Source organism: Anarrhichthys ocellatus, unplaced genomic scaffold, assembly GCF_004355925.1.
Source record: "Anarrhichthys ocellatus isolate YVR2014 unplaced genomic scaffold, GSC_Weel_1.0 scaffold1, whole genome shotgun sequence".
Taxonomy (NCBI): domain Eukaryota; kingdom Metazoa; phylum Chordata; class Actinopteri; order Perciformes; family Anarhichadidae; genus Anarrhichthys; species Anarrhichthys ocellatus.
The window spans coordinates 18,147,095-18,169,457 of NW_022280031.1; the positions used below are offsets into that span (position 1 = coordinate 18,147,095).

Genomic DNA, 22,363 nt, shown 5'->3' on the forward strand with positions numbered 1-22,363 from the left:
GCCCCCTGGTGGTCAGTAGACACAATTCAAGTTTTAAGACACTTCCGCATTGGCTTCACTCGGCAGAATCGGAGGTTGCCGCCTTGAACAGACCAGATATTTTAGACACACACACACACACACACACACACACACACACACACACACACACACACACACAGCTTGTACGGTAGTCTAGGGCAGACTGTGAGAATCAGACTGAATCAGCCAAAAGCTTCAATTGCATCAAGAGATTATTATACTCATTAACTTCAAGACCTGTCACGCACACACACACAGGCACACACACACACACACACAGACACACAGACACACACACACACACACACACACAACTGACTCTTACATCACTTTAGTAGCAGACAACAAGTGTTAAATGTTTTCAGATAATCACACAGTGTGAACAGCTGTGGTGGAGGACGACGCAAGGTGCAAAAGAAAAACAACAACATCCGTTTGAATTTGGCCACATAACTAAATACACGCCATCTGGTCGACAATGCATCCAGATGTTATGACATCGCAGGATAAGTGATGTGTTTGAGTGATTGAAGAACAATTGGTATTTTTTAATTCATGGCATGGTGACACTTTGGTTTCCTGTTTCATGTAGTTGTATGTATTCATGTCAGGACTTCATTACGTTGCTCTGCTGACTATCCAACACCAGGACATCTCCAAGCGGAGAAATAAATTGGCTTTAACTGTAAATCAGACTACTTTCAATGTGAAAAAAGGACCATCAGGTGTAAACGTGCCAAAACAGTGAGGTCGCAAACACTTCCTGCTATCCAAATGTAACTGCAGTTAAAATGGAAAAATACAGGTATTTACGCCTTCGTTAATGACTTTGTCATAATGTAAAAGACGAGTGCACCCACCTGTGTCTTGCTGTTTCCCAGCTAGCCTTGTTTGATGCGAGGGGAGCATTTCTAATTTCACCAGTTCTGTCGTGCTCGCTAACAGCTGCGTTGCCTCCAGGACCGTGCAGTGTTCTGTCGACGTCCCGTCTATGGACAGCAGGTGATCCCCAGCATGCAACGCTCCACATCTGGTGAAACACAGAGACAGGTAGAAGAGAGCGCTGCAGGAGCGAGTCCCAAAACTCGGGAACGAGTCAGCGTTTTTGCACCTCCGTAACGCTTCTGTTCTACAACATATAATATGTCGTGTTAACCTCTCATGAATTTTGAAGAGTAAAAACACCTCGTGGTGTTTTTACTCTCGCTCCTCGCAACCGTGGTGTAGTTGGTTTGTAGCCTAACGCTAGCACTTCTGGCAACAGCATTCACGCTTCAGAAATCCTAAAAGTGGTGCGAGTATCATAAATTGCCACAGGGCTTCTTTTCTGCAAAAATCCAAAATCGAATGGAAAAAATCACATTGATTTTCTGTCGAGGGAGCGGCTGCGATGTCTGCTTTGTTTTTGTTCCAGGTTTCCCTGATTAGCTCGGATCAACGTGCTGCAGAGCTGCTAAACACGATCCTCATACAACTTGAATTGGAATGAGTTGTGGCAGAACATGAACCTCCTCGGTCAACCTGTTCAGTTGACCGAGGTTATTATAGAGCTCGTTTCAGCACCGACACAAAGTTCAAGTGCTTCATGTATATTTCAGAGCCAGACTGAGGCTCGGGGAAATATCCTGTCTCCTCCTGTCTGTGTTAGTTACAGGGCTAGATGTGTGTGAGTGTGTCTTAGAAAGAGAGAGAGAGAGAGAGAGAGAGAGAGAGAGAGAGAGAGAGAGAGACAGAGAGACAGAGAGAGAGAGAGAGAGAGGCAGCCGTTGCATATCTGTAACCAAACTGCAGCTATCTCTAGTGGGAGAGGAGACGTATTGAAGACAAGAGGTTCTTTAACTGCTGCATTCACATTCATATGACATCATCACGTTGGTTGTTGTGTTTTCCATGATTATGGTTCAACATGAAAATTAAAAACTGCGAAGCAGATCGCTTCATTATTCCTGCACATTGAATATATGATGATATATCTGTATTTTCACATCGAACAAATGGTCCAATACTTCCTAATATTAAGTTAATGTTCAGTGTCCTTTCATGATAACGTTATAAATACACTTTATCACCTGTTAATCAATACATTTTTCCTATAAAAGTATTTGAAAAGTACTTTTTTTCCCCCTTAGCTTGTATGGCAGATGGATTCTCACAATATTCCGAGATCATTGGAAGAATCAGGCTGGTATCATCCAGCATTCGTAGCTATACCTACGGAAAATAATGCGCCGTAATCCGTATCCACTTAGTCATGAACGAGGAAGTAAACAGCCCGCTGCAACATGCACCGGGCGGGCGGGAGTGAAGGTGGATGTGTCAAACAAACAGCAGTGTGTGTGTGTGTGTGTGTGTGTGTGTACCTGTCCACCACGCTGCCAGGTTTCACGCGGTCGATGACGATGACCTGCTTGTTTCGGTGATTGGCCGACGTCAGCGTGATACCCAGCGTGGCCCCTGGTGACTTGGCGATTTCCACTAACAGCGGACCGGAGGCGTTCGTCACCGTGTCTGATTGAGGAAAAATAAGGCATTTTCTAAAATAATTTAGCTCTGATGCTCCTGTGACATGAAGAACAACGGCGACATATTGCAGCAGAGTGCCTTCTTCCATTTCTGTATCACCAACATTAGCAGACGAGCTTGAGGCAAAAAAAAAGCCCTCGAAAGCCGCAACCATCAGATGTGATGTACAGGGGATTCTTTGCAATGCATTCTGGGTGAGTTTAATTGAGCCGTTACACACTGGGAAAAAAAGGAAGCGCTCGGCCCGAGGCGGCAGAAAATGTCAACACGACAACAAAAAAACATCCAATTTTAGTTTCAAGTGCCATTTTGGTAAAGTGTGGAAACTTTTGCCTCAAGCTTCATGTCTTCTGTGTGTGTGTGTGTGTGTGTGTGTGTGTGTGTGTGTGTGTGTGTGTGTGTGTGTGTGTGTGAGTGTGTGTGGTCTCTCACCCATGATAGTGATGTCATATTCTATCTGGAACAGGGCTTCCTGGCCGCACTGAGCCAAGACGCTGAGGGCGTCGCTGTGGTTGGCGTTGTGCAGCGGCACGCCGTCCACACTGAGGAGACGATCACCGGGACGCAGCGTGTTCTCTCTGAACACACACACGGACGCAAAACAAAAGAAAAGATGACATGGAAGAGAATTAAAAAGAAGAGAATTCAGGAACAAAATCAACTCAACCAGGTCAGAAGAAACAACACAGCCCTTGAATTGTATTGTTCTTATCTTAAAGATTCATCAATTTGTTCTCTTTTTAAGTTCAAATATGATTTATTATTTTTGTTGACGTATGAAACAACGTATCATCTGCGAAAGAACAAAACAAAAACTTCCTCTTCCATCTCTTTTATGTCCTCCCCCAACTTCCTCCTCCGTCTTCAGTCCTCGCCTCCAAAACATCTTTTCCTCTCTCAGCATCTCTCTCATGTCGTCATCTGACTTCCTGCTGTCCTACTTGGCCCGAGCTTCTCTCCACTCTTACAGTCTCCGTCTTTCTGATCTCATCCTCTTTCCTCTCTCTGTCTGAGACTTACAGTCTCTCCTCGAGTTCAAACGCAGGACAAACACAGTGGAATCAGCCCTGAGACGGCAGAACTCACTGCTCGGCTGCTCAGTCTTCTAAATATCAAGATTTGACATTTTTTTAATCCGACCTAGTTTCATTAAAATGAGGGTATTGTGTTTTTTAGAGAAGTCCCTGGTTGACTAACTTTTGCAGACTAGATGCTCAATATTCTAAAGGCAATCAAAGGCATATTTCAGGCCATTATTTATTTAAGTACGCAGCATTTATTTAGTTGTTTTTCAGGCAGAGAGCTGCGTGCTGTATTCATGCTGCCAGAGTGTGAGCAGTACAGAGCTGTCATCAGACCAGCCAGGAGTTCTAAAGTGTGACACCAGAAGCCATGAAGCTTCTTAACGACATGATGCAAGCTCAGCCGAGTCCAAGAGGCTGGAATGAGGTCGTATGATAAAAGTCACAAGAAATATGAAGTCAAGTAAAAACAATTACAACACAGATCTAACCTGGTAAACAGGTGGACAGAGCAATGGTAATAGTACATAGTAAACAGCAGTGCAGTTCTTTCCCAGATTAAAAAGCTGCTGGCTGTACTCTTAAGATAACCTGTTGAACATGTGGACTCTGTTGTTACACTCAGATCAAACATAGATGACAGCAGACATCAGGTTTTGGTGTTTCAATTGCATATTTAAACAAAATCTCAGTAAACTTGTAATACAAAAAATAATTGTCTTAATGTGAGTGATGAAGTGGTGAAGTTTCATGGTGATATCTGTGAGTTCATGTGTTCACCTGTAGAGTCTCTAAATGTCTGTAATGGAACTAAACGTCTCTTTAAAGGACGTTTCCTCTAAATGAGTTTGTTCTCAGACTCTGATGATAAATCTCCACTTCAGCAGCTCTTACATTCACCAAACTTCACTCTTTCATTCCTCTCTGTGTGCTGAAGGTTCACACAGAGGGGTTTGTTCACACAGCATTCATAGTCTGATTTATACAATATTTGAATCCTAAAAGCATGCACGATGTTTTATTAAGGCTGTTGACAGTATTTTCTGATTTATGAAGTGATACAAAGAAATATTCCAAATTCTCTCTGTAAAAACATTCAACTCTAACATGTCAACTCAATGAAGGAGTAATTTCCCCGTTAAAGATATTAAAACAAATATCAGCCACAGCTTACATACAGCTCTAACTTTTATTTCCTGTTCAAATGACGACGCAGTCGAAGCACTTTTCTTGGTGATCCTTCATTAAACAGCACGGCTCCAACACATTTTTAGAGTTGCCGCTTCTTTAATTCCCACCGGGTGATGCTAAAAGTGTAGGCACTCCTGGGACTGTACGGTGCTGCGGATTAACTTTTCTCCAATTGTCACATAAATGGGATATAAAGCAGCATGAATATCACATTCGCTTCCCCTGGACTGACCACATTTTGATTTCCTTTGGAAGCGCTGTTAGATGAGCTTCAGGGCAAAAATAACTCAAAAGTAAGATGGAATTTAATCTGGCTTTGTCCCAGTCTCGTCAGAGTGTGTGGACCTGTGGAGGACGAGCTAGAGTAAGGCCATGAATGATGCAAAATCAACAGATTTGGTTGCAATCAATTTTGAGAAATATACATTGGCTCACAATGAAACAGTCCTTTTACAAGATGCGTTCAAGATCTCCAACAAGCGTTCTTTCACTTGCTCTGTGGAAACATAACTGCTTAGTTTCAGGAACCCATTCTGCACGTGTCCTGATGTAGTACTGCATGTGTCCTGATGTAGTACTGCATGTGTCCTGATGTAGTACTGCATGTGTCCTGATGTAGTACTGCATGTGTCCTGATGTATTACTGCATGCAAATCTTTCACAGAGAGTTGCCAGAAGAATAAAATAACAGTGAAGAAGCAGTGCAGTAGAATATGTCATTTTCTAAATGGGACCAAGCAGTGAGCTTTGTGATATTGCAATAAAGATGACACATTTAAAACTTATAGCAAGATGTTGTTGTACCAGGAGCCTTATTTACATTAGTTGTAGTGTACTGTATATTAAATACTAACATTTCTATGAGATCAGCGTCAGGAGAACATAGCAGCGAACTAGAGCTGGGCAACAAACTGAATCTATCAAATTACCAACAATCCTTTGGTGACCAATTCACCCAACTGCACTAAAAACGTGTTAGAATTTCTTACAAAGTGATGACATGATGCAGTTTTGTGTTCTCACACTGCATCATGTATGGCATGATATGCTTGCTTTGTAATTGGAGTGCACCTTTAGCTAACTGTCTGTTGTCATTGTCACTTGAAAGACAAAGCTGTAGCTTGTTTAGGCTTCATGTTGAGTCCTCTCTTGACCAAAGCATGTGCAATAAGTTAAGATGGCCTCTTACACTCCTCAAACAGGAAGTGGAAGAGGCCAACTGTCTGTGTTCATGGGGGGGTTCAACCAGGGTTCTACCACAAGTAGATGACGCTTCATCGACAGAATGAGGGTTTCTAGGCAATTGTATTAAACCGGGTTTTATATGAGGTGATTCATGCAGCTGCAGCTGTGAGTAACACATAACTGTCAACATACCAGTGACGGTCACAGGATCTGACACCAGTATCCTTGGGGTTTATTCGCATGAGGGCGCAGGCAAATCTCCCAGACTCCTGACTGGAAGTGGCCGAGATGTGCCGCTGTTGGTTTAAACTCAATGGAGGCCAGTGTCTGGCTTTCATTTTTCCTAGACTTCCCTTTTCACCCCCATAAGAGACTGTCTCAGTGCAACTGTATGAGCATGAATATGTTTGTTTCTGTGAGCATGCATGTGGCTTTGTGTGAGTTTGCACACTTACGCACATGTAGCTGACAGTACAGTATATGCGGGTTTAAGGTTGCATGAGTGTGCAGTCAGTGCTACCTGTCTGCAGGGCCTCCTGGCCTGACGTAGGTGACCACTAGGGGGCGTGACTTGTGCCAGTCCTCGTGGGTACCGCCTGCAAGAAGAGCAAAGGTGAAAGCTGATGGCATCAAATCAACCCGTTCTCACTTGTAACTCGTCAAATACCGCAGCTTGGTCATAGCACCCTTTGGCTTCTGTAGGGGACCCATCCAACATCTTATTAAATGGTCAGAGCAGCAACGGACACAAAGAGCAAGAAAGTCTATGTGGGGTGATTGGTGGGGCGGGTTGGATGGAACAAACAGGACTTTCACCCACGAGTCCACAGTTCCCGTCCCAAGTCACTTCAAACCAAATCACCATTGACTCATTTTACTGTCGATTTGTTGCCTAAACTTCAATTTTTTTTTTTAAACAGTGATACTTCTCCTCTTAGTGGCACCATTCCAACATGGCGCCATGTCAAGCATAACTAGTCATATAGTTCTCTAAATATACAGTTATGTATTTGACTGATGGTTACCTCTCATGACGAAACCAAAGCTGCTCCCCTCTTTGTGCAAACAGATGTCGATGGTCTTTGATATAACCCCCGAGGTGCTGTCGGGTGCTTTGAGAACGAGAGAGGTAGAGCGACAGAAAGAGAGAGAGAGACAGAGAGGGGCAAGTTATTCATTTTAGAGAAAGAATTCATGCTGCAGCTGTGAAATATTTCTGCTCCATAATGTGGTGCAACTAAAGTTTTGTTCATTTAATACATTTTACAGCAGGCTAATGGAGCGTAAACATTTAATACAGAAAAATAAAGAGTATGAATAATGACTTAAAGTAATGAGACAATGCAACATGACAAGAAACACTCGTTTTACATTTTGATGATTTAGTTTTAATAAAATAGAAAAATATGTGAATAAGAAGGAAATAAGAAACAATTGGACAATTACGCATCTCACAATATACATGAAGTGCCAACGTTCAGTGCTGTAACCACCATTGTTCTCTCACCTTAAGGTGTTTAAGTTGTTTGAACCAAACGTACCGTAACACTAACCAAGTGTTCCGTGGCCCCCACCATCACTCCAGCAGATATTGTGGAATTTTCAATAACACTACTAAAAACAAAACTTTATCGAATGTATTCCAAGGTTTTGCTTAATTGTCAAATATTGACCTTTTTGTCTGCTGACTATGTTGAGTTTTTCCCATTGTGCTAATGTCGGACTCTACCATACTGGAGCTCGTACTTTATGACCCTAAAAGCAATGTGAGTGTATTCGTACGTATACCTGTCGGGGGCAGTTCGTACTCCACCTCCAGCAGAACTCTCTCTCCTACGTTCTTCAGTAAGCTGATGATCTCTTCGTGCCGCAGTTTGGTCAGATTGATGCCGTTTACCGACTTGATGTAGTCGCCGACATTTAGCTGGTCACTCCTGCACAGAAGAGGAATGAATGAAGTACAAGCGTGAGGAAAGGGCACCTGTTTCAATCCCTCGACTGTGCGAAAGAAGGGGACGTAGTCACGGTGACGTCACCCATTGGTTTGTGAACTACGCTTTTGAAGCCTTTAAGCAGCATTTTGGCTGTTGCCATCTTGTTTTTTTGTAACCAAAAGCGACACCAGAGGGTGGAGCTAAATACAACCGAATGCTAAATGAGACCAAAATGGATACAACGAACTTTCATGAACTGGAAACACACAAGAGGTTAAAGTTGTAAAACAAAAACACGGACGACCGCACAACACTGTGGTAGAGACCTGTCAATCACAGTAGCCCCGCCCTAAATCATCCCCTGCTTATCAATCTATTTGACTCTAAATGGACCATAGTTTACTAAATGAACATCATGCTGTATTGAAGAAGACTTGAAACTAGAGATTGAGACCATAAACTCATGTTTACAATGTTTACTGAGGTAATAAATCAAGAGAGAAGTAGAGTCATTTTCTCATAGACTTCTATACAACCAGAGGAGTCGCCCCCTGGTGGACAATAGAGATAATGCAGGTTTAGGACACTTCAGCATTGGCTTCACCTTTCAGACCCGGAGGTTGCCGCCTGGTTTAATCACATGGTGGAACAACTACATTTTGTTTTGGAAATACTTTATATTTTTTTGTCTCCTGAGCGTTATCGTGAGATGTTTTTTTAATCTATTCTTCCTCCACTTCCTTGCTGGTGTTGCACCCACCTGGCCGCCAGTCCTCCGGGTCGCAGGTTCGATACCCGTGGTTTCCCGTCCTTGTCGGTTCCTCCCGAGATGGTGAGGCCCAGTGTGCTGCCTTCTTTCTTCACCAGCTCCACCAGGGTCACCCCCCGCAGAGCTTCTAACCAAAAACAGACACACACACATAAAGACAAATACACACACACACACACACACACAGAAGTGCACACAGACACAGACACACACAGTCGATCACACAAATACAGCAGAGAGGTGGAAAGTGGTTAGCGGCGGCCCCTCTGTTCATTCTGATTCCCTGATTAAATGGAAGCCGAGTTACAAGAAAGATAAATCAAAAGATGTTTGCTGCCGAGTGTCCTTGAGTGAGACACTGATCAATGAGGATCAGATAAGATAAGCATCCGTTAATGAGAATTAACAAAGCCTCGGTGTGTCATAAATTTCATTTCACTTGAAGTGTTCCTGGCAGGGACGGAAAGGCCTTGAAAGGTCAAAGCACATCATCAGTACCAGCAAACAGTCACATGAGTCTTCAGCCTAAAGTCTGTGTGTTAAAACTCATTCATTTAGGACAGAAACAACTTCGTGAAAAGTCAAAACGATACATATTCAAGTATTTGGACTGCAGGTTATTCACTACATGATGCTTTAGAGATCTGTTTTCCCTGTAAGGTTCTTAGAACATGCTAATAACATTTGTACATCTATTGTGGTTCAATACAACGTTAAAAAGTAAAAGAAGTGGGAATACCTCTTTCGAGGTACTTATTGTACTGTATGACACTTAGAATCCACTTTAAACCTGACTGTGTGACGCTCCATTTAGATTTTAATCAGTTAATTCAAATTTAAGTAGACAAAAGAATATAAATGCTCTATGGTTTAAAAATTAAAAATAAGGAAGTCATGGTTTACGTTGTTTGCACTTTGAGGTGTCCTGTCAATAGTTTTACAGACGCCTCTTTTACAATGGTGGTCAATGGGGAAAATGCTTTTTGGGCCGCGTGGGGAATTTGGGCTGCAATACTGCAAGTGAACACCGGACGAATATGGAAAGAAGGCTGAGCAACAGCGCCGTATCCAGTTGTTAGTTTACATGCATGGGTTGGATGTTTGGGTCCAAAAACACCGGTCTGTCACCCAGGAGACAGAAGTCAACGTTGATTTACTCGTCACGCAACTTCCTTACTTAAGTCACGCAACTCCCGTAGTTATTTTAACCCTACCGACAATCTTTACCTGAACCTAATCATGTATTTAATTTCTTTTGTCTAAACCTCACCAACTTGTTTCCTGTGAAAACGGATGATATTTTTAAAAAGGCTGTGGATGTAATGAGCGGAAATTGACACGTGTGGCTCGACATTCGTAGCAGAATGCACGAAAAAGGAATAACTTCGTATGATATCATACGAACCTTCGTAAGAGGATACGTTGATCAGGAATATCTCAAAAACTATTGTAAGACGTAAACGGACCACGATATATTAAATCTCCTGATTGAAATAAAGACAACTGACATGCTTTGGATGAGCCTGTAACGTGTGAAAACAATACAACCCTCCACCGAATGTACTGAAGAGGATTCTCTGTGTATTGTAGTGATTTCCACAGGAGGACAATAAACTATTGTAAACTGGTATATTCCCCAAACACTTCATTAAAGTACTGTATCAACATAGAGATCACAACATCCCCCAAAAATCCTGTAGCCGCCCAGCTATTCTTGAGCTGAGTCAAGGCTTCATGAGGTAAACAGCTTAATGAGTTGACTTGGGAACGACACCGCAGACTTCAGTTCGCCTTGACTCTTCCGCTGCTTTGAAGTTAAGTATTCATGACAGACGTTCATGAAGAAAGGCTAGTTTCTCCATGACTGTGAGCGCCGTTATCTGCCATTTTCTTTCAAAGCATCAGCCGGGTCCTTCTGCTAGCAATGAAACAATGAAAAGACATCTGCTTGCAACAGATGAAACAAACAAACAAAAGATGTTCTTTTTGTTTGTTTGAGACACTTAACATATTAGAGAACTTGTGTTTATTTTCTATATATGTCCTCACTTGGATAGAATTAAAAAAAGAACCTTTCATGGATAAGGTCTGGGGAAAAAAGTTTAGGATTACAGCAAATTGTAAGCAAGATGCACAGCACCTAGAGCCACGAATGTCACGTCACATAGTCGGTAGTACTACCCAGATGACAGAAACACTGTGTGCCTTCAAGCATACAACCGTGCATTTTAATTGAGAATTACACAGTTTCTCTTTTGCCTTATGCAGGTTTAGTTGCCGCAAAATGCTTTTGTGAATTTGCCTTTTAAGTGTTTAAATTCGAAGCAGCCAAGAGAACATTGGTAGTTAAAATGAAAGCTTTGAGGTGTGCTGATGGACAGTCTCTCCAGCTGTCTGTATTTGTATCATTATCATCTACACATCTACACATGCACGCACGCACAAACACACAAACAGGCTCAAAGAACAGTGATTCTGTTCTGCAAATAAATAGCTGTCTCTCATTCGGTTTCTATATCTGTCACACACACACACACACACACACACACACACACAGGTGAGATGAAGCTTTGGTGTGATAGATGGCTAGATTTGGTAAATCCCTCAGGCGACACTGAGGATCAGTGAGGTGATTCACACACCAGTTATCTCTGTTTTGGGTATTACAACACACACACAAACATACACACACACACACACACACACGCACACACATATTCATTCATTAGTTCTGTTCCTATTTGGATAGAAGCACCAAAGCTTTTACAAATGTAGATGGATTCCTCTGAAATGAATCATCACAAAATTAGTTGTTTTTTTGTCTCCTCCGCAGATGCAGAACTGACCGTGTTGGGATTCATAAAGTTTTATCTCCCATTTAATTTTGATGCTCGGGGAACAGAGAATACACACGAGAAGATTTGTACAACACACAGAACGAAACTCATGAAATGGTTTCTATAATCTCAACAGAGAACTCAGGGAAGCCATTTTATCAGGCAAATGGGAGAAAGTACAAATATTATCCAACTCACACATACACACACACACACACACACACACACACACACACACACATTGAAGTACATTGTTATGAATTTGTACTCAAATAATAACAAAGAACAGAGTCAACAACAATGTGACTATGGAAGGTGAATGAGACAAATACTTATAACTGTATACCTGAAGAAAGGTGATGCTGGAAACGAGAATAGAGCTGAGATATGTAACTGCATGGATGAATGAAGATGATAAAGAGAAGAGGGAGAACAGCACAAAAGAAATAGGAAAAATAGAGGAAATAAAGAGACCGACAGAAGACAAGACACTGAATGGAGGGATTTGGTCAGATTGATAAAAAGACAGGAAAATAAAAACCTGATGATGGAGATGAAGTAAAATGGGTGATTTCATGATTGAAAGAATTCCAGATAAGAGAGAAAGTAACAAAGAATATAAAATATAATAGATATTTGTAATTCGAAACGGAGAATAATCTTATCATCGGAAAGTATGCTTGAGTCTACAAAAATTGTCAAAGTTCCCAGAAATCAAATTAATTAGTTAAATCATAATGTTACAACGTAACGGAACAACGGAACGTAAAAACGGAACATAACGGAAAAAAACGCAACGTTGTAAGATAACTAGTTTTCAGGATGGAGAGAGAATGGGGTTTCCTACAGACAAAAATACAGACAAATAAATAACTGTAAATGCATATACATTATTGCAATATATATTACAATAACAAGGTTTGGTGAGACAGTTGGCACTCAGGGACCCTTTCAGAGCAAACGCTTTTACTTACAGACAACCTGGGACCTTGTTCTTATCTACAGACATCAGGTCACTGCCACTCACACACAAAGTACACCAGAATCTGATAGTGAACTGGAGTGAAAATGATCCAGCTTAGACAGAGGGAAGCTATTTTTCAAACTCATTAAGCAAACTGCTGTCGTCGTACAATTTTGCTTTCGGCATTTGTCTGAGACAAATTATGACGAAAGATTATGATGGTGACGCTGAATGTGGATGACAGATTTTACAGTAGTTATCCAAGCATTATAGGGATGGATGGATGCATGGATGGATGGATAGATGTTGTATATACCTGGTATACTGTGTCTTCTCGAGGCCATGGTCTGTTCTTGTCCAGAGATATCCTTCGTTTTTCCATATGGTCCGTCATCTAGAGAAAACAGAGACACACAGCAAAGCTTTAGAGGTATCAATATACTTCTGTTTCTTTGGTTTACACCAAATACACAACAACAGCAATACTCTCCTCCACAGAAATATCTACTGCTACTACAACATCTAAAACATCCCTCTCCAACTCACTTCCTTTAATAATTGGTAAAAACACAGAGGGCTACTGCCCAACTGTTGGTATTTGATGCCCTGGGAGTGAGACCAAACTGCTTTGTATTAACGTAACTAAAAACAAGTCAACGTTGACCTTTTGGTTTCACATGGAACATGAACAGCGGTCTCCTGGGTTAAAGTCCTGTGCTTGTTTGCTGACATTGTCCCTCTTTATACCATGTCATCTGACTTCCTCACAGGCAGCCATGCACGTTCTGGCTCACTATTACGTGGGTTACATACAGTACATTACCTGTCATAGGTTTAACAAGCAGTGAAGGGTAACAGGCTGCCCTCCTTTATGTTGCATGTAATTATAAATTAGTGTGTCCCACAAGTCTCCAACAGATGAAATACAATAAAAACAAACTGTATATTCTTCTTCTATGTGCTCTTGTGTATTTATGTTTTACTTCATTGTCTCTTTGGCTGTTTGTTTTCCTAATGACCACGCTAGTGGAATGTCCGTAGGGATGGCAACATCGGTCCACTGTGAAATATCTTGAAAACGAACACATGGGCTCAATAAAACAACCACAAATCCCCAGAAGGTGAATCCAAATTACTTTGTCCAGCATGTTAGCAAAATGTTTCACAAAGTGCAGGAGTGAAAATGAGCCTGAAATTACACATTATTTTTTATCCAAAATCCCAGTGTCCTCTCCCATTGAACAGATGCAGCCACAGTGGGCCTCTTTGCCTAAAGAGCTGCAAAATGCTCTGAAAGTGCTGCGTCAGGGGCGTTTCCTTCCTGACAAGTGGAAACATTTACAAGAATTCTACAAAGTCCCCATGTAAATACTTCAAAAGCCTCCCTCACATATAATCTACTCAGCACTATTACAAGTGCAATTGCATCTAATTTACCACCTTGTAAGGACGATTTTCCCAGCACCTGTAGTTACAGTCACTATTATTCAATAGTTTGACGCATTGTACACAGAAAGGCCATTTGTGAAGCGGTGATGAGGTTAGTCTCCTCCCTGCTTGGCCATCATCGTGTCACAGGTGGGAACAGATGTCCTGTTTTATGGTCTCTGGCAGAGGCTTTGTGGCAGAGACGTGTGAGGATTTTAATATTTAATACGTTGTAAATTCAGTTCTCCACGGATCTCCACAGGTGTCTGTCGTGAACTGCAACTACCATCATTTTTATTACCCACAACAAGAATTCTTGTTTGGTTTCTTTTTTCTTGTTAGCCGTGTAAAAAACAGACAACACAAAACACAAACACAAGCTCGTAACGTTAAAAAATGGAAGAAAACCCTAAATATTGGACCAAGAGTGAAGTCCAGAAGTTAACTCGTTCACGAGCGCACACCCACTGAGCCATGAAATGAGGGAGAACCGCTGCTCAGCAAGCTAACTCAGTAGCACAAAGGCTAACCCAGTAACAAAGGCAAGCCCAGTAGAACAAAGACTTAGTAACGTCAGCACAAAGGATAAAATAGTAACATTAGCACAATGGCTAACCTACTAAGGTTAGCACAAAGTCTAACCCAGTAGAACAAAGGCTAACCCAGTAATATTAGCACAGAGGCTAATGCAGTAGTAGTCTGAAATCATGACATGCTTTTTTGTGACGGCTACTTGTGTTTGTATGATTTTGGAATACAGGGTTGTTTATATATTCTTATATTACTGGGAAAAAAGCTAAGAGGGCTTGTAGCGAACTCGCGGCCGATATTATTAGATATCCACATACAAACTGAATTCCAATGTCGATTTGAGGCTGGTGTGACACACTGATAATGATTTGAATATATTTAGAGTGAAGAATCACTTTGACCTTTGAACATTTTCCAAAGTGTTTTCGAGTTCATAATCAATATTAAGAATTCATTAGCGTTTGATCTTAGCACTTTTTATTACATATCCGAAGGTGTCATCTATATAGGAAATGAAGTATTTCGCTAACCCAGACTCTAACTCAGTCTGACAGACGCTGTGACAGCGGAGCTGCGGCTGTTGTTGTTGTGGCTCTGATGGGAGCGGATGTGTCCTACTTTTACAACCTCTGCTTCATCAGAGGGGTGGAATAACTTTAACAATTCATAAGCCAATTCTCTCCTACTTTCATGCTCTCCTCCAGAAGTGTCATTAAGTTGCATTATAATCAGGAACAATTACGCCGCAGCTTAAACATAAATGTCTCTGCAAAACTTGCAGGATAAATATATATATATTTTTTTTAATGCTTTCCGGCACCTGAAACCAGCTTTTAAACCAGCTTACTATCAACAGAGTTAAGCAGTTGGAAAGGATGTCCTGCAAAATCCTTTATCTCCGTAGTTGTGCTTTTAATTCCACTTCAAATTGCATTCACACTCCTTTCCAGCTGCCTTCAAGACTCAATTTCACTGCGACAAAGACACTGCAATAGTTTTTTTTAGCTATTGACTCAAAAGCTTCTGTATATAGGACATATTTAATGATACTGTCACCAAGTTTAACTCGTGGTTTCCATTTTTCCATACTTAAAAAACTTCAATTCTTGCTTATTCCCCCTACATTGGTTTCCAGCCACAATCCAAGCACATGCATGTCAGCTGAACGTGAGAGTGTGTGTTTGACCTGTGGATAGGTTGCATTTCACCAATTGCCATCATTGGTACAAAACAAGTATGAACGGATAAATAATTCATTGATGATGTGCTGGTAAAAGCTCTACTGGTGGATTTCTCCTATTTGTATCCGAACCTTTGTTTGGAGCTTCTCCGTCAACTGTTCTCTCAGCTTTTACGTGTCTTAAAAAGAGCGATGGCTAACAAGTGGCTAAATTAGACTACTAAACATCATCACGTCCTCACCGTGCTATACTTCATGAGTCTTTTCTCACATGAAGACACATATGAAGTATTTTTCTACCATACAACAAGTAGTTTCTTGCCTCCCAACAACCTCAGTGTATGAAGTGTTTTCCATATGGTGACACATTTCCCTCTAACACCTTTAAAATATGCAGCACTATCCCCACCGGTAATGCTTGGAAATCAGTTCTCTCCCCAGCAGTGACAGCGGAAAAGGAGGCCATTGTTGTTGTGTTTGGCAGTTTAGCGATCTTCACAGAGGTGTAATGAGTTTAATAATTCATAAGTTGTGGATTCAATTTTGCTTTAAACCACTTTCATAACTTATCTTGCTGGTTGCTTTCCCCGCTGTGGGGCTGTCACAGGCATAATGGACCCCAGAGGCTGCTCATCAACACACACAGGAACACATGTGCACACACACACACCCACACATACACACACACACACACACACACACACACACACACACACACACACACACTGACATGCACACTGACATGCACGGGCTCTGGCAGACTGATGCATACCCAAAAGGATTTAGGCACCAAACGTACACCTACATGTGTGCACAGGCACCAAAACAGACCAAAAAATGTGTCCCTACAAGTACAAGACCAACGTGTACTGTTATATAAACAGGAACTTGCACACACACAAACACAGTAACTTGAGACATAAAGAACGCTTCAGGCAACTTGGCCATCTCTGGAACTGGATGTGAGACAAAACTGTTGAAGTCACAACTTTTCCCAGCAGCAGTGTGAATCCTCAGCTCTCGGCCTCCAAACCCACTAAAGTCTGGTGCCGAAGATCTGGTGGCCGAGTTATCAGTGGATTGCAAATATGTTTGTCTGGAAGCACAACACGTGATCTGTCACAATAACCGTCTTTATGAATGGATGCACAGCTTCACCCGAACACGTGTCCTCCATTCTCCAGCTCTGCCTGATAAATTAGTGTCTCCTGGTGAATAATTTGAATACGATTAGGCTAATGACTGCTGGCGCTGTCAGCTTACTGAACAGGTTGAGTTATAGACTAGGCGTCAGGCCAGATCCCCCCGCAGTAGAAGCGGCGGCATTATGCTTACAGTGCGAACATCTTTTCAAACCGAGACGGTAATGACTTCAGCACGGGCAAAGACAGACTAAAGGATGGATGTCATCATTAAAAGGTCCAACTAAATTTTGTACAACATTTTTCAAAGTTGTGATTCTGACTCGGTTAGAGCAGATGCTGTTAGAGTGAATGAATGTATACCTTTAACTATTTCCCCAAATTCTTTACAGCAATTGAAGTTTTTTTTCAGACCATTTTTAAACAATTCCGAACAAAAGCCGGTCTTTCACCCAGGAGACCGTTGTTCGTGTCCCGCGGGAAACAAAAAGTTAACATTGATTTATTCCTAACGTAACTTCCGTAGTTATGTAACGCCACTTTTGTAGTTATTTTAACCTAAACCAAGATCTTTTCCTAAAACCAACACAATAAAATATTTTAGAATCTTTTTCTGAATCTAACTAAGTATTTCACGATCTTTAAGAAATAAGTCAGTTTGTATAGTAGTCTATGAGAAAATGACTCTACTTCTCTCTTGATTTATTACCTCAGTAAACATTGTAAACATGAGTTCATGGTCTCAATCTCTAGTTTCAAGTCTTCTTCAATACAGCATGATGTTCATTTAGTACATTATGGTCCATTTAGAGTCAAACAGACCATAAAGCAGGGGATGCTTTAGGGCGGGGCTACACGGTGATTGACGGGTCGCTGCTGCTACCGTATACGGCCGTAGTCCAACATGGCGACGGCAAAATCACCAAACTTGAGGCTTCATAACGGAAGTCCACAAACCAATGGGTGATGTCACCATGACTAAGTCCCCTTCTTATATACAGTCCATGTCTCAGACTAATGTCAAACTTTTGGACATGTGAAGACGACTACTGGGGGCTGACATGTTATATTTGCTAACAGGAATAAAAAGGAGCCATGCAGCAAGTTCAGCAGGCACAACATAGCAGACTTCCATACATAGATAATACATCTGTGACCCAATCGCACACATACCTATATAGGAGTTGAAGCACAAACTACAGGTGTAGCATCTTCTGCCTGTTTTACAGGGTTGTGGGTGAAGATTAAAAACATCCAGCTTTACACAGAAACACCTGCGAGGCCTGTGTGTGTGTGTGTGCATGCATGCATGAAGGGAATACTAACAGACACGGCTCTGTGGAGGAGCGCAGGCTTCCCTCAAGCTTCCACCAAATCCTTTACACAAACACACACGCACGCAAAAGACATTACGTATACTGTACGAGCACGCACACACAAACAGTCTCTTTGTCCTCCTCGCAGGCTGCTGACGATGAGGATGTATTGTCGTCACCTGAGGACGAAAGAGACGTGATTGCTGTTGTGCACAAACTCGCTGCCTCCTCATTATCTTGCAACATACTGAGGCAATGCTTAGCCTATCTGACTGCAGACCTAAGAGGAAACAACCCGCGTGGCACAGTATTAGAAGAGCGAGGACACTGGGTCTTCAACTAAAATGTTCTCCTCTTAAGAAGAATAAGGTGTAAAAGAGGCCAAACATGTTAAAACTTGAGAATCAGTGAACAGCAAAGGGAGGCTGAGACACCACCTGGCTGCTTCTTAAAATATACAGACGTCATCTCTCCAATGCACCCACCTTCCAACCCTGTCTCTTACAAAATGATGTTCCCATACAATTAATGATGGTTTTAGACTCGTGGATAACGATAACAAAAAATGGTACAAAAATGCTTTGGCTTAAAATAGGTACTTTTGTTATAGGGCTGCACAATTTATCGGAATCTTATCGAAATCGCGATGCTGCAATTTTCCAATCACAAGAGGCGCAATGTTTCTTAAAGATGGAATGTGTGACACTAAATTCAGTCTGGTCTCATCCAGCATTCGCAGTAATACCTATGGAAATTGACACGTGTTGCTGGATTTCGTAGGAAACTCATGACAAATGACGAGTGACTTTTTCATAGGATATCATACGGAACCGTTGTGTGAGGATACTCACCACTTTAGATAAATATTGCGGTGCTGCAGAGATCATATTCTACACACTTAAACAAAAACATCTTTGTTTTTTACAGATCCCAGAAAAAAGCGCAACATAATCTTTTTGTTTTTCAATGAAAATAAGAATTATTTAAGTTACTGACATAAATTTAAAAAAGGGTACGTTGACTTTGTTGACATCCGTCTACCCTGACCTCCTCCATGTGAGCTTCCACGGACTATGATTAGAAACGTATTTATCAAAAACAAAATATTTTCCCCTAAAACGTAATCGACAACGCAGTTTTGTGCAGTTTCTGGAAACTGAATATTGCGGTGCTGCAGAGATCATATTCTACACACTGATTTTTAGGAGACCACGCTCCACCTGCAGTATAACCTCAACAACTGACATCACATTAAAAAAAAAAACGTAACATTGGTACGTTCACAACTGGTGGCCTAAATCTTTTAGGCTAGTTTAATACATCGCCAAACTGACTTTTGTAATATATTTTTTATTTGATTTGATATTTCTAGTGTTTTCTGGATTCAGAGAACATCTCACTCAAAGGAATACCCCAACATTTACATGAGAAGATTGACATAAATTTAACTTCCGTACATTTACCATCAACGACGTTCTGTGGTGTTTAGCTTCGCTCAGCGTAGCGCAACCAATGGCAGCAGGGTGAAACAGCTAGCTTAGCTCCATCATCATCTAACAACTCCTTCCTCTCAAGCTAACGCAGAGTCTATTAACGAACACACACGCTTACGCAAGTCCTTTCACATTTCACCTCAAGGTCACCAGATACCTCCTAGACATGTACACACGATTTCACACAGACTAAAACACAGAACACACATGTGAGCATGCTCTGACAGATACTCAGGGCGATATCACGTAATCACACGTGTGTGTATAGCTTTACCAGAGGGCTCTGCTGTGCTAACTGCAGCCGCGGTGACCTTACATTATCTAGGTGGAGTGACACACACACTTTGTGTTGAGTACCTATACACACACACACACACACACACACACACACACAGACAAAAGAAAGTCATACATGTTTCCTACATACACACGCACACCCACACAGCGTGTGATCCATAGCATGTTCATGAATATGTTTTTATTATATCATATCATATCCCAGGCTGTGGGTACACTTGTCTTTTCAATGCGACTTTTGCAATCCGAGGACGCCTTAACTTTAAAGTCTGTGCACTCCGAGATCCGATCTCGCTCGCATTGAGATCAGATCAGCCGGGCCGCATGCCGAGGTGGCCTGGCTCACGTTGAGTTGGGGTCTCGGTGAGGTGTGGACAGCGTGTGGGCACAATCCGGACAATTTATCAAACGTAGGTCTCCTTCATCAAGGGAGTTCATCTCCCGAGGAGGGCAAAGGGACCAGATATGAGAGAAACCGGGGCCGGGGCCCAGCTGAGACCCGCTGTCTGAGTCCTGTTGAGTTCATTTCATTATTTTGCTGCTTAAAAAAAAAAAGATTTTTAAATAACAAAAAAACGAGGGACTTTTATTGTGAAGAATTAGTAGGAAAACTAGTTTTATCATGAATGTTAGCAGCTTTCCTCCAATATAACAAGTCTTCTAATATTGCAGCAAAAGTAGCAGGAGAAAGCTCGTTCATCATTGAAATAGCAAAGCTTTGTTAGTGGCTATTCTTAAAATAAAATAGAAGTACTGCCACCACCAGTACGCTTCCACCAACCTACCTAAGTTTCAGTTTACATCCATGTCTGTCCAAAATATCGCTTCATTCTTTCATCCTATTAGACATTAATACATTAATACACAATTGTCACAATTAGCATATGAATCCTTGAGATGTGGGCAAAAAATGTGTTTTGTGAGTTCACTATGAGCTTTGACCACCAAAATCTAATCAGCTCATCCTTGAGTCTAAGTGGATGTTTGTGCCAAATTTGAGGACGTTTGCAGATGTTCCTGAGATATGACGAGAAGAGTACAGACGTGACACAAACAGACAAATTAATGTGTGTGTGTGTGTGTGTGTGTGTGTCTATAGGAACATGAAATTGGACGAGCAGTGTGTAATGACTGCTATCTCGTTGCAGCAGTGGCAGAATCTTCAAAATAACTAAACTGATAATGGAGTTTACAGGTGAGGTTTGGAGATAATGTGGTCACAATGGTTTCATACAGAATTCAACGGCGGTGCTGAAAATAAAAACGAGATCGAGTTAAGCGCTGATGCCCGACAGCTCTTCCAAAATCCTCGTATAGCAAAAACTGTGTAGCCGACTCCATGCTCCTAAAAAACAATACAGACAATACATGTACAGACAATAAACATTTCTAAATTCTGTTCATCAAGTTGATCCACAGGTTACTCTCTGATCCAACCTGTTGAACTGAAAACATTTCCTGCATCTCAAAACATCATTAAAAAAAAAGCAATATACATAATGTTTTTTCTAATCAAAATAAATGGTGCGACATGAACAAAAATGTCTTTTAAAATGCTCTATTTGCTACTTTAAAAAGGTTTTCCTGGTTTGCATACGAGAGAAAGTGCTTTTAAAGAGAATAGTTTGCTTTCATCGAGCGAGGCTCCCTGAGGTAAAGCTTTAGAAGAACTGAGTCAATGTAATATGTTTGTTTGAACATACTTTCAATCTTTCGCTTTCCGTCTGTCTCTATTGTCCCGTGGTTATTACTTTCTCCCCATCAATATAAAGAACCAGAACGCCTGTCAGAATGTCTTGGGGAGTATTTAAGCTGTCGTGGTTGAACAAGCTCTTCAATTACACATCGAGTGGCTTCCCCCTGTTCGCCATGTTAAATCAATAACATCATACGCCACTACTCACACACACAATTTGACAAATGTTGCAAATATTCTGTACCTTACTATGTGTATCATTCTATCGTCCACTTTTATTACCGTAAAATGACAGTGTTGAGACCTAAAATGTTTTTCCTTCTGTTTGTTTTATTTCAGATTAGCACCACAGGATTCATGATTCAGGAGACTCGTCGTCATCTGTGAGTTCTTTACGAAACCATCTGTATCCAGTGGTGGAAGAAGTGTTCACATCATTTACTGCAGTAAGTACTAAAACCACACAGTGAGAATAATCCACTACAGTAAAAGTCCTTTTTTGAAAATGTTACTTCAGTAAAAGTGTGCAAGTGTGATCTGGAAAATGTACTTAAAGTACTTCAATTAAATTAATACATTTCGCTGTTAAATGTTCCCGGTCAGTGTACTGTTTACTGTTGGAATAATATCACTGCTGCATTAATGTTTATGTTACATTTGAATTCCTTTATTTACTGTTGGCTAGGTTAATCTACAGCAATGCATCATATTCTATGAAATCAACATGTGATAATGTGAGAACCACGTGTCTCTAAACAATATGCACCTCTGAGATGTAGTGGAGTAGAAAGTACAATATTTACCTCTGAGATGTAGTGGAGTAGAAAGTACAAT

At 41.3% G+C, this 22,363-nt stretch overlaps 1 protein-coding gene across 6 annotated transcripts in view; it reads right to left on the minus strand.

Moving 5' to 3' along the window:
* Positions 1-22,363, minus strand: part of LOC116393707 (glutamate receptor-interacting protein 2-like) — a 244,088-nt gene that overhangs the window by 33,817 nt on the left and 187,908 nt on the right. For 5 of the 6 annotated variants that reach the window (XM_031866471.1, XM_031866298.1, XM_031866642.1 and 2 more), the window contains exons 2-9: positions 12,763-12,840; positions 8,637-8,772; positions 7,731-7,876; positions 6,968-7,054; positions 6,463-6,538; positions 2,977-3,122; positions 2,382-2,529; positions 882-1,051 (exon numbers count right to left, since the gene is read on the minus strand). In XM_031866471.1, the coding sequence (XP_031722331.1) occupies positions 882-1,051; positions 2,382-2,529; positions 2,977-3,122; positions 6,463-6,538; positions 6,968-7,054; positions 7,731-7,876; positions 8,637-8,772; positions 12,763-12,840 (987 nt within the window). The remainder of the gene's footprint in view (positions 1-881; positions 1,052-2,381; positions 2,530-2,976; positions 3,123-6,462; positions 6,539-6,967; positions 7,055-7,730; positions 7,877-8,636; positions 8,773-12,762; positions 12,841-22,363) is intronic. The other variant, XM_031866385.1, reaches the window with a different exon arrangement.